Here is a 12,817-nt window from a genome sequence, read left to right as displayed (position 1 = left end):
AATATTGCGCTAAATTAAAAGTTCAAATGTTGCAAAAAAGTTACAATATTAATGTTGTAATACTGGTAGCACTAATATAAAAATCATATATATTTTTTAATTTTATAACATTTTCATAATTATTTTTTTTAATGCATAATAGTCACCCTAGAATGTGATCAAACAGTTTAAAATAGCTGGCTAAGATACGCTATAACAATTTTTATGACTGCAGAAATATGTTATTTCAGTGACCATAAAACACAATTTTTCACACGTTTCCTATAAACCCCACTCAAAAGTCCAAAGAATTTCCCAAAGAGTACAGTGTAGCCTACACTCTTCACATTTCAACCAACTCCCGGAAAACCAACCACTGCCAGCGTAACTGGAAAGTTATTGTCAGTCCTCTGTCGTGTTTCATGTGTTCCTGCCTCTTGTGTCCATATTTGGTTTGTTTCCTGTCCTCGTTTCATGTCATTGTGTATTTATAGTCCTGTCTGTTCAGTGTTATGGCATCTGGTCTACTCGTTACTCCCTGGTGTTTGATGGCGATGTCTGCCTTGTCCTACCTTAATGTCGACATTAAAGTCCTTTTGTTTTGAGTAACATACTCGTCTCCGTGTTCCTTGTTCCTCCCTGCTGTGTGCACCGTGACAGCTATTATGTAAATTTCAAGCGAAACAAGGAAATATGAAACTTAATCACTGACGGGAATCAGGCAGGGACAAAACAGCTCCACTTTCAACACATCAGGAAAGTCATCTTATAGTCTGGACTGTAAAATATAGGCTATAGCCTACAATTATTCATAAGGTGAGCATAACGTGCTATCGAAAATGTAAGAACAATTTTAAAAGTAAAAAAGTGTGACTAGAATCGCAACAGTTTGCTTTTAGGCTACAGCAAACATGAGCAGGTGAATGATCACTTCCTCTTAGAAACGTTGAGGCAGTCGACGAGAAACTCACAGCAATGTTGTTGCAATAATTATGCCTATTTTAGAACTTGGCAAAGGAAAACAAACTGTTAAGAATTTACATAACTATCATAAGAAATATTTAATTTGGGTCATTGTGATTTTCTGATGCTTGAGCCCTACTTGTTTGTTTAACTTGTAGGTTAAAGTCCATTTCTCCTATTTGCAGCATGTCTCTGACAGTGTCTCAGGGAAAGGGAATGATGGTCATCACCATCACCTCAAACCCGAAGAGTAAATGGCCTGCACTGTGTCAGATTCTGAGTTCTCTGTGCTATGGTCCAGTATGTTTTGCATCTGAGGATATGAAAGAGAAGCTGACAGACACCCAGAGAGTTATTGGGGTGAGTGAAAGTCTTGCACTGATGCTTAGGTATGTTTCATGCACTCTTAATTTTGCATATCTAGTTTAAAATCTGGATTTTAACTATAAACAAATATTGTTCTTTTATTTCATAGATTGTACAGATAGTAGTTGCAGTCATGAATCTTGTGTTGGGTTGTTTTGGCATCATCTTCTTTATTGCTACCACTTCGGTCAGCAGTATGGTAAGACATTCCTCATTCTGTACATGTTTATATTTCTAAATCGGATCATACAGTAAAATAAACATGTACAGTATATAGCATAAGGCTGCAACACAAACGCCCACATATAATCATATGCTGTATGATTTGCTAGTTTTATTAAATTTCCATGGGTGTGATGATATAAAAAATCTCCTTTACTTTCCATATATGTGCAATTTGAAAAATCATCCTGATCTTTTTCTCTAGGTGTTGTCGGTTCTTCAGCTCTGTGTGGTTGTCAGTTTCTGTATTTTGACCATAAAATCTTTGCGCAAGAAGGGTGGGAGTGCAAAGGTACAGTGTTGTGCTTATAATAGACAGAACATTATTTCATGATTCATGATTCACATTCATGTTTGTCTGTGGTTTTTCAGTTAGTGGACAAAACAACTTCAGTATTTAGAAGTGGAATAAGTAAATATTCACTTCCGTTTGGTCGCAGCTGTAACATGACTCTTGCATCGTCTCAGGTGAGGGACTAACTGTTATCATCCAAAAATAGTTCACCCAAAAATTTAAATGAGCTAAAAATATACTCACCTTCAGGCCATCCAAGATGTAGATGAGAAATTAAGCATCACTTGCTCACCAATGGATGCTCTGCAGTGAATGGGTGCCGTCAGAATGTGAGCCCAAACTGCTGATAAAAACATCACGATAATCCACACTACTCCAGTCCATCAAATATCTTGTGAAGCAAAAAGCTGTCTTTGTAAGATACAAATTCATCATTAAGACATTTTTGGGTGAACTGTTCCTTAAAACCTAAAGAGCATATGGTCCTTATTGTGGCAGATTCTGAGTACTTTATGCAACAGTCCAATGTGTTTGTTTTTCAGGATATGAAAGATAAGCTCACAGACATTCACACAGCACTTGGGGTGAGATCTTTTTGATATTATCAGATTTAAGAAATGGTTTTTACTAGATGTATTGTCATCTGAAAACTGGTACAAATAATGTTCTCTGGTTTCATAGACTGTACAGATAATGATTGGTGTCATGAATATCACAGTGGGTTGTTTTGGCTTCATCTTTTCTTTTTGGATCGGTGGTGTGGTAAGAATTGCTACTCATTCTCATAATTATGTTTCTAAATGAGTTCATGCAGTACAATGATTGAGTTCATTCAAAAAGTGAACCATTTATGACATTGATCTTGCTTTGAGAATACCCTACATTTATTGCGTTTTTGTATTTTCATAATATTTTCATCAGAATAAGGTGGAATAATGTGAAATCTGGTGGTTTTATTCACACTTTCAATTTGAACAAGCATGTTTGGATGGACCAATGTACAACCCAAATCCCAGAAATGTTGGGACATTATTTAAATTTGAATAAAATGAAAACTAAAAGACTTTCAAATCACATGAGCTAATATTTGATTCACAATAGAACATAGATAACAAATGTTTAAACTGAGAAATTGTACAATTTTATGCACAAAATGAGCTCATGTCAAATTTGATGCCTGCTACAGGCCTCAAAATAGTTGGGACGGGGCATGTTTACCATGGTGTAGCATCGCCTTGTCCCTTATGCACAGAGATTTCTCCAGTTTCTCTGAATATTTTGATGATATTATGTACTGTAGATGATAGGGTTGTGCCGATAGACGATACTATCGTCTATCGACGATAGTCAGTCATATGGACGATAGCTAAAAAAATTACGATAATACGGCTTATTTTCTAGATGTCGTTTTTATTTAATTATTTTATTATTATGCAATTATTATTATCAAAGTACAATTCATTGGCCCTTGCATAGTTTCTCACTGTCATCGTCGCGTAACCGTCACCCACCAGACACTATTATGTAATGCAAATTATGTATGATTTTTTAAATATATTTTAAAAATCATACATAAATTTATCAGTGTTAATATACAAAATTATGTAATATCAAATTTTTGTTATTGTATAGTTATGTTATTTTTGTTGTTGTTTACACTTTATGCAACTAAAACAAAACGAAAATAATGCCGTTTTGCCGTTTTTTTTTACATGGCTAAAATAACAGCTGTACAAGAATGATGTCTCTTTATAACAAGCAGGCTTGACATAATTTGTGAATGAAGGAAATTTAGTTTTAAAGTCGCTTGTAATACGTTTTCAAAGAGGAGTGATTCTCTTTTAAAAATCGTCATATGCATTCATTGCAAGCCGCAAATGTATGATGCGTATTCAGAATAAATGCACAATAGTCAGTCGGCTATGAAAATGAAAAGTAGGTTTATTTCAAACTCCAACTTGTTTAACATATTTAACATAAAAGAGTGTTTATCTTGTCGCTAGTAGCCAAACACGTTTCAATAAACAAAAAGCAAAAAAATAAATAAAAAATAAAATAACCAAGAACTAAAATAATGCAATCTTAGTTACATTGCTTACAGATTTAAAATAATATGACTGTTTATGATGCAAGAGTAATGCTTCCGTCTACAGATTTTTTGCCAAAAAAACAAGCTGGTTAACTCTTTCTGGTTTGAGTAGGCTGCGAAGGGGAGTAATTATGTTGCCGGCTGCGCTAAACACACGCTCTGAAGGGGTGCTAGTTGCGGTAACACACAGGTATTTTTTTGCCAGGTTTGCCATTAAAGGAAAACGGCATATATTTTCTTTCCACCAGTCCAGTGGCTTGTCATCACCATCAATTACTTCCTCTTGTAAGTAAGACGTGATTTCAGATTTTGCTCGCTGGTCTACAGGTGTGGATGTGGACACAGACGGCTTTGCTCTGCCAAGAAGACGACCCAGTGTCTTCTTGATCCTCTTAGCCGGCTGTTTCTCACCTGATGACGTACCTGCCGCATCTTTTTCTTCTTCCTCCTCCACTCTGATGGGTACAGGTGGCATATTTTTTTCATTCCAGTATGCCACCATCTCAACCTCAAGCTGTGATTTGATCACATCAAGTTGTGCGGCATCGATGTGGTCGCCCTTATAGCGTGGGTCAAGGAGGGTAGCTTTGCGCATTAGTTGGAGGGTACTGTCGTCATATTTCGAGTCGAGTTTCTCCAAAATCCTCCGTTTAATTCCTGCCGTCATCTCCACATCAGTCTCCTCCTCCTTCAGGATATCCTTTGTTAGCTGCAGCATGGGCAGCAGAGATGAGACTGTCACGTAATTTTCAGCTGATAATATATCAGTAAATTCTGCGACAGGCTTCAACCCATCCCTGACAGCCTCTAGTACAGCAATGTCCTGCCAGGTCACGTTTGGGAGTGTTCGACGGCTCTTGTCATCAGCAAAAACCCTTTTGATGGCAGGAAGCTGTTCCAGAATTTTTACTAACATGGCATATGTTGATCCCCAACGAGTTGTACAATCCTACAATAACAACATATTAAATGACAATTATGCGTCGATCGTTAATGTTGTGATCATTTAAATTAAATAATATTATATTTGATTTACAAAATGTAATTTTTCTTATTTTTCCCTAAGATGGTTGTGCCACAAGATAAATATTAAGCAAATAAAATATAATAATTTATGTACCGTTATCAGCATATGTTGAGGTAAATTTAGCTGTTCCTGCGCCTTGCGGAGCTCTCGTCGCCTCTTCCAGCTGTGAGAAAATGCCGCGTTAATATTGCGACAGATTCCAAGAGCTCGATCAGTTTTTGTTTTCTCCTTTTGTAGTGAATAATTCACTGCCACATTCAAGTTATGGCCAAAACAGTTCAGCCATGGCCATCCGAGCCCTCGTATGGCCGCAACAATATTGGCCCCGTTGTCAGTTGTAATGCATGAAATTTTACTCTGTTCTATGTCCCAGTCATGCATGGCATCTGACAGCGCCTCAGCCAGTACCTCTGCAGTGTGATTGTCCGGAATAAATGTTGTTTCCAGGCATTTTGCTTCTAGCTTCCAATCCTCCGAAATATAATGGACTGTCACAGACATATAGGGGGTCATGTTTATGCTTGACCACATGTCTGTGGTCAAAGCAACAAAGTTAGCAGCTTTCAGATCTTTAGCAATGATGTCCCTAGTTTCATTGTACAAGTTTGGGATAGCTGTTTCGGTGAAGTACTTGCGCCCCGGCAGCTCGTACTGTTTATCAAAGGTTTGGAGCAGGTCTTTAAAGCTTGCTTTCTCGACTGTATGATAGGAGACCATTTCCTTCGCAATGTACTTCGATACAGCTGCAGTGCACTGAGCCCACCTTTCACTGTTTCTTTTGTACTTTGTGCTTTTTGCAAAAGCTCCGATGATTGATGGCTGACTTCGATCTTTGCTAATCGCGCCTTCTCTTGGCGCTAGTTTAGCAGCCTCAGCAGGATGGTGGCTACGCAAATGTACGTACATGTTTGTGGTTTGTGATTCTTTTACCGGCACAACCTTCGAGCAAAGTCTGCAAACTGCCTGCGTGACATCAGCGGGCTCACCTTTTTCATCTGGTGTAAACCCGAAATATTGCCAAATAGGCGATGTGGCATTTTTCTTTCCCACCAACTCCATCCTCCTTGTCAGAATGATAGACTGTCCTCATTTCCCATGTGTCATTCCGCGTGATAATTAATAATTACGTTAATATTTAAATAAAAGTGTAAATAAAAAAAGTAGACTAATAAGTAAATAAATGATCTTATAAATAAGCAAACAAATACATAATCAAACATTTGCCCCTCCCCCCGATACTATCGTGTATCGGCGATCTTACAGGCTGACGATAAGACGATATGACAATTGGCATTATCGCGCAACCCTAGTAGATGATGAGATTTGACGTTGAGGAACGTTGATTTTAAAGGATTCCACAATCTTTTTACATTTACATTTATTCATTTAGCTGACGCTTTTATCCAAAGCGACTTACAATTGCTATATATGTCAGAGGTCGCACGCCTCTGGAGCAACTAGGGGTTAAGTGTCTTGCTCAGGGACACATTGGTGTCTTACAGTGGATTCGAACCCGGGTCTCTCACACCAACGGCATGTGTCTTATCCACTGCGCCATCACCACCCCACCACGCAGTCTTTTTTTTTACGCAGTCTTTTACAGATTGGAGAGACTCCCTTTTATGTTACAGACCTGATGTCAATTAACTTACTTAGTTGCTAGATGTTCTCCCAGCTGAATCTTTTCAAACTTTCTTGCCTTTTCAGCCCTTTGTTGCCCTTGTGCTAACTTTTTTGACACCTATAGCAGGCATTAAATTTGAAATGAGCTCATAGTGGATAAAAGTGTAAAAATTTCTCTGTTTAAACATTTGTTATCTATGTTCTATTGTGAATAAAATATTGGCTCATGTGATTTTGAAGTCTTTAGTTTTCAATTTATTCAAATTTAAAAAAACGTCCCAGCATTTCTGGAATTCGGGTTGTATTTATTTGTTTGCTTTGCCTTCTAGTTCCTTGTTGTTGGAATTATGTGTGTTCTTGCAGTGAAGTTTTCCCATCCTAAGCTGGTAGGTGTGAATCAAGAGGTTTTTTTTATTTAATTCATTCATTCATTCATTAAGCAACATCAGTTTATATTGTTTGTGTCGTACAGCTGGTCATCGCAGTGATTCTGAATGTAGTCAGTGCTGCACTGGCTATCACAGCTGCTGTGCTGTATTCAATGGACCTGGCAATGGGAAGCAGTTTAAGCTGTTACAGAGAATATTATTATTATTCATCTAATAATGACAGGCTTACCCAAAAAAGGAGTAACTTTGAGTCGTGTTTTTACTACAAGAATCTCAATCAGGTAATGATTTGATTTATTTATCCTTTTCAGTGTTGTAAAAACACATTTGTGTGTGTTTTATTATTATTTAAGAGTATGCTGATGTTTTTCCACCTCTAGATGCTCCTCGGAGGACTAGATATCATGATGATAGCACTGTCGGTCCTTCAGCTCTGTGTGACCATCAGTTTCTGTGTTTTGACTGGGAAAGCTTTGTGCAAGAAGGATGAAGATGTAAAGGTACTGTATCATCAGCACTGTTACAACAATCAATCGGTCAAATCCACTGTGATCGTCAGAGTTTCAGAGAGCTGCTCTGTGTGTTCATGATTGTTTGTGATTTTGCAGTCAGTGGAGGATCCAGAACTTCGCAAGCCGCTCCTGGAAGATATCACTGCTGATGCTGCATGAGATAAACACACAAATGTACATAATTATTCTTGTTTTCATGTAATGCAATGGCATTTTGTCTCATTTTAATAGTGAAATGAAGTCACTGCAGTGCAATAATCATATCCAAGCTACATCTTCATTCTTGCCTTTTCCTTTAAAACGAATTGTTCCTGGAAAAAGGACTTCTTTTTTAAATAAATGACCCCATTTACATGGTTTGATTTTTGTTTTTTTCATACTATCCTGGTGATTTCACAACCAGGTGTGGCGTGTATCACATTCAAGTCAGCTGCTGTTGAAAGTGTGAAGGCAGAAAAGAACCACCAGATAAATGCTTGATAAATATCTAATGACAGTGCCTAAAATGACCCAACAGGCTGAACCCAGCATTTTTAAAAGTGTATATTTAGCAATTAATAAATTAAAAAGACTATTGGTGTTATGGATTCCTGTGCCATATATCACTTCAAAATTATGGCTTGGGTACATTTCATTTATTCATTATTTTTACTATTTGTTTTTTAATCATGGAATGGCCCTACAAACATACATCTCACAGCTGAGGTTGATTCAATGTCTCCAGTCTAACAAACCTTCACAAAATACTGAATGTGTGCAAGCTTTTCCAAATGTGCTATAAAATGCCTTTCTCTTTAGTTGTATCGGAAATAGAAACAACTGCTTTGTGATTGATTTACTGCTTTTCTACATTCCTATTGATTGCCTTTATATGGAACCCCATAAGCTTGAAAATGAAAGTAAAATTTATTTGCTAGAATTATTTTCAATATTATATTGACCCTTGACTTTAAACCCCCTGTAATTCATGGGAAAAAGCCTTGTGGAACTGTTCCTGAAGGGGGAAAAAACACTTCTGCTTTTAACAGTAGGAAAAGAGCCACTTGCTTTGTGATTCACTGTGTTCGCTGCTTATTAGTGATTCAAAATGGTTGAAAACAAGACTGTGAGGTCACTAGACAAGAATGACAATGGTTTTGTAAAATTACAGAAAGAAAATAATTACTGAATTATGTAGAAATTTCACATGTAGCAAACATTCACACACCCTATAAGCAGACATATTCACACAGGATCTAACCTCAGCGTTAGGTGGTTTGATGGATGAGGCAAGGACTCATACACAGAGGGCTATGGGTCTTTATTGGGCTCAAAATTAAAACAAAAAGACAAAAACTACAAAATCTTTCTGCCTGCATATACTCTCCCTTTCTAAACCCGATGTGGAGTTTTCTGGCATGGCTGTGGAAAGTGTATAACTGAGAACCTCACATCTGTGTTCACCTATATGGCCATGGAAGAAGCCTGTGTAGACATTTCAGTCGATGTGTGCCAGAGGTGGATCAGGATTTTACCCCACGGCCAATATAGCTTGTGATGTTGAAGATTCTCTGGGCTGTCCCAAGACGGGATGCTGGGGCAGAATAATTTTTTGTTGTTGTTTGGTTGTATTGTACTGTACATTAAGTAATAATAAAGGCATACATTTGTGTCTTTTGTGTTCGTCATGTGAAAATATTTTTGAGGGGGAGAACCACAAGCAACATAACTTATTTTTGTTGTATTGTTTTGAATTTATTTCACCCGTGTATAAAACTTCATTTTGATTTAAAAATAGGACGTTTGGGGAATTGGCTGAGAAGTTATAGATAGAGTTTCAAGAAAAAGAGGCAAAGTTTTAAAAATGTGTTTGAGCAATCAAGAAAAGCTGCAATTTTATTATATCACATGAAATTAAATTTGTAAATGTGAAAGTTTAATCCACTTGTTGTGGGGCCACATTAATCATTTTTGTTGTATCGACTGAAACCAGGCAGTTTTTATTAGTAAAGGAAAAGACTTGTTAGTATTTAATGATTTTATGTTTGTTGGACTTTTTGTGGTTACCATTGTGAGCTTAGTGTTTGAGGCCGTGGCTGGCTAACATAAGTGCAAACTATGATATATGTAGCTGTCAATAACTGTGAATAATGCCAGTAACAAGTAATTTCTCACTTATTCATTAAGTAGCCTACTAAAAATTGCATTTCACAATTCTATTCTTAATGCAGCCAATGATGATGTTTACACATCTATCAATGTTATATTAGGTTTCATTTGTTATACTTAATGCTCTTCAGGAAATACATCAGAAACATACATTTTACCATGTTTATGAAACCCTCGGCAGTCAGTTCTCAGTTTGTTGGTCTGTGTACTGTTCTCAGATCAGTACTGTTGGACTAACTGGAGAACTTAATGAGTTTTGATCAAATAACTTGTAGATCTGTGTTGACTCAAGCAGCGAACTGTTTCAGATGGTTTAGTCCGATTTCTGGTTCGTGGTGGCATGATTTATCGCGGCATGATTTAACAGATTGCCTCGCGTAAATTTAACATTCACATTTTGTCATTCCTGAAACGGAATACGTGGACATTTAGTCATCTTAGACAAACAAAACTTTTCTCCTAATTGTGAATAGATTATGTAGAGAAACTGAGCAAAGAGGCACAGTACACTTGACCGGAAATGACTGAGCTGGCTTATCTACAACCAGGAAGTAACCGTGCATAAGGTCAATTAAGATTAATTTTACTCATCAGTACAATTCACCTAGTTTAATTTCAAATAAATCTTTGCATCTGTGCAGAACCACATCTATCTAGAATCTGCTCACAGAAAGATAAGACCAAACACTAGTCTCAGTCATTTGTGCTCCGACTGGCTTCTTTGACGATCACTGTTGCAACAGTTGCAAACTTTTTTGTTTTGCAGAACAAATGCGCATGTTGCAATGAATCGATCCACCCGAATCGGCAAGTTTTCATACTTGAAAATGCCATGTTCCTCACATATTTCCTCAGACATCGGCACTCTCACTTGAATGCTGTACCGCTGTTCTTGAAGTTACCCTTACAAAAGGTAACCATTGTTTTAGTATAGTAAAAGAGTAGTAACCAAGTATTTTTATTATTTGGCATATTCATTACCATTTGTACAACCATTTTACTACAAATACCATACTATGGTTAGCAAAAACCATGGTTAATTTATGGTTACCATGGTTTAACTATAGTAACATGGTTTTATTTGTAGTAACACCATGGTTAATTTTCGTAAGGGTAACTAAATATGTGAACTGACATTGTTAAAACATTGTACTTACATTGGCCAGAAATTTGAGCTTGTAACTGTATCATCTTTTCCTCTACTAACTCTCCACCAGAGCATCTTGAACAGAAGTGTGACCTCGTGGTGGCAGTGAAGTGTATCAGATGATACTCCATGTAAATAAGGTCAATCCGGTGAGAACAAAAGCGCCGAAGTTACATAAAGCTATGACTTGATGGCGCTCGGGCACAAAACCATTTTAAGTGAGAGAAAGTGACAGAAAAAGAGTCCGACAGCAGATGAATATTGAGCTGCTTTTAAGGAACACTACAAAAAAACATTGATAACATTGAAAACATGAGTTGTTGTTCTATTAAAACATCACTAGAATCCAACAATTTGGTAAGAAAGTGAATAAGTGAGGAACCCAAAATAAAATGCTAAATAAAAGCAAAATAAAAAGCCGCACAAACAAAACTTCTACCAGCACAAATGAAGCACAAACAACTATTTGGGGTGAATTTGGAGCATGTGTGGGGACTGAGTGACCTGAGAATGACCTTTAAATAATTATTCTATATCTAACAAACCAAAGCAGCACAAACAAACTTTTTTACAGCACAATTGGAGCACAAACGATTGAGACTATTTATGCAACGTTTTGCATTGGGTGGGGGGCCAACTTCACGGAGGTCACTTACCTCACTAAACTAAAGTGACAGGTCATATTGCAAACTGCCAAATAAAGAGTTTAAATGTTTAGATAAAATGTGCAATAAAAAATAAAGAAAATTGTGTTAGTATTGCATTAATGCAAACAGGAAATTAACTGACACAGGTAGGAATAACATGTAAATATAGATATTATGTGTGAAAGCAAGTGTGTGTCAGCACCTCCACAGACTATAAGAAGGGGTGCTTACTTTAATGTGAGAGAAGAGTGCACGAGCATCTCGACGAGCAGCAGGAAGGGGAAACCAGTGCTGATACAGCTGGCACCTGACATTATATAAGAGACACTCAGACGGAGCATATAGGGTAAGCTTTATCTGTAATTAAATTGCCCATGGAACTGTTCAAAACCAGGGTTATAATCGTTAGCTGAAACTATTCAAAACATTTCTCTTAATTAAAAAATGTCAAATAAAATAAAAACTATAATTTGAAATTTTGTGTTGTCATTAAAAATAAATTAAACTTAAAGAGTAATATTTTTAAAAAGAGCAAAAACTAATAAAAATGAAATAAGCACACACAATTATTAAAATTACAACTGAAAATAAACGCTAAAAACTATGTATTAGTATACAATAAAAATAAAATAACTCTATTCCAGACAATACATGGATGCAGGCCTTTTCTATTTTCCTTTTTTAGCGACATACAAATTTGGTTTTCATCTCATATTTACTACAGGCTATTCAACACAGAACCAGAATAATGTTTTGATCAACATGATTTAAGCAATTGATAACAGCGGACAAAAGCACAGGCAATTTGTTAAAAAAATTAGAAATTACTTATATGATGTGCACAAGAGATGGCATGGATCTGAGAAATGTACCAAAGCATCTGAGAAAAACCTGTAAAACATTGAACCAACAACATAGTGACGCAACCATAAGAGCAACTTAACTCTGATTATGTATATAATTAAAATTAACAATGTGAAATATGGAAATACACTGCTGTGATCAACACTTGTTTCTGGGTGTCCATCAAGAATATTTGATCTTTTGTTGTTGTTGTAATTTAAATGTTCAATGTTCACTTTATTTCTAGAGCACATATTAAGACAACAGATGTTGACCACAGTGCTGTACATAGAAATGCAGAAGAACAATAAAATCACCTTCAAATTTGATATCCTAACATTCCATTTCAGACTCAATGGGTTTCATCCCAAACACCGCACTCATGTTAAAGCCGAAAATCTTGAAATGGCCTGAACAATCTAATTTTTTTTTATTATTATTATTTGTAATTATTTTTATTCTTTTAATTTTAGCTGTCAAAAATGTAACATTTGACCATTGTTTCCTCCATGCAATTCTTGTGTACATCCATGTTGCCTTTGTACTGTATTTACTAGTTTAGTTTTG

At 36.4% G+C, this 12,817-nt stretch overlaps 1 protein-coding gene across 4 annotated transcripts; it reads left to right on the top strand.

Moving 5' to 3' along the window:
- The first annotated feature begins 485 nt into the window (after positions 1-485).
- On the top strand, positions 486-9,122 carry LOC306887069 (uncharacterized protein). 4 transcript variants are annotated; one of them, XM_079444548.1, is made up of 11 exons: positions 486-795; positions 1,128-1,302; positions 1,418-1,507; positions 1,736-1,822; positions 1,903-1,998; positions 2,368-2,409; positions 2,507-2,587; positions 6,894-6,950; positions 7,037-7,234; positions 7,334-7,453; positions 7,562-9,122. In XM_079444548.1, exons 2-11 carry the CDS (start codon positions 1,129-1,131, stop codon positions 7,622-7,624), a joined length of 1,008 nt encoding a protein of 335 aa, XP_079300674.1. In that variant the 5' UTR covers positions 486-795; position 1,128; the 3' UTR covers positions 7,625-9,122. The 4 variants fall into 4 exon arrangements, with proteins under 4 accessions (XP_079300674.1, XP_079300673.1, XP_079300676.1 ...); XM_079444547.1 differs by having other exon boundaries at positions 1,101-1,302; XM_079444550.1 differs by having other exon boundaries at positions 686-795; positions 1,128-1,331.
- The last annotated feature ends 3,695 nt before the right edge of the window (positions 9,123-12,817 follow it).

Source organism: Barbus barbus (genome assembly GCF_936440315.1).
Source record: "Barbus barbus genome assembly, chromosome: 21".
Taxonomy (NCBI): Eukaryota; Metazoa; Chordata; class Actinopteri; order Cypriniformes; family Cyprinidae; genus Barbus; species Barbus barbus.
Note: the sequence above shows the minus strand (reverse complement) of the source record. Positions and strands in the feature narration are given on the sequence as shown.

Excerpts from the sequence above, each read along its gene's own strand:
- LOC306887069 (XM_079444548.1), top strand. The coding sequence starts at position 1,129 with ATGTCTCTGACAGTGTCTCAGGGAAAGGGAATGATGGTCATCACCATC. Across the intron at positions 1,823-1,902 it reads AGAAGGGTGGGAGTGCAAAG|TTAGTGGACAAAACAACTTC; the intron begins GTACAGTGTTGT and ends GTGGTTTTTCAG. Across the intron at positions 2,588-6,893 it reads CTTTTTGGATCGGTGGTGTG|TTCCTTGTTGTTGGAATTAT; the intron begins GTAAGAATTGCT and ends TTTGCCTTCTAG.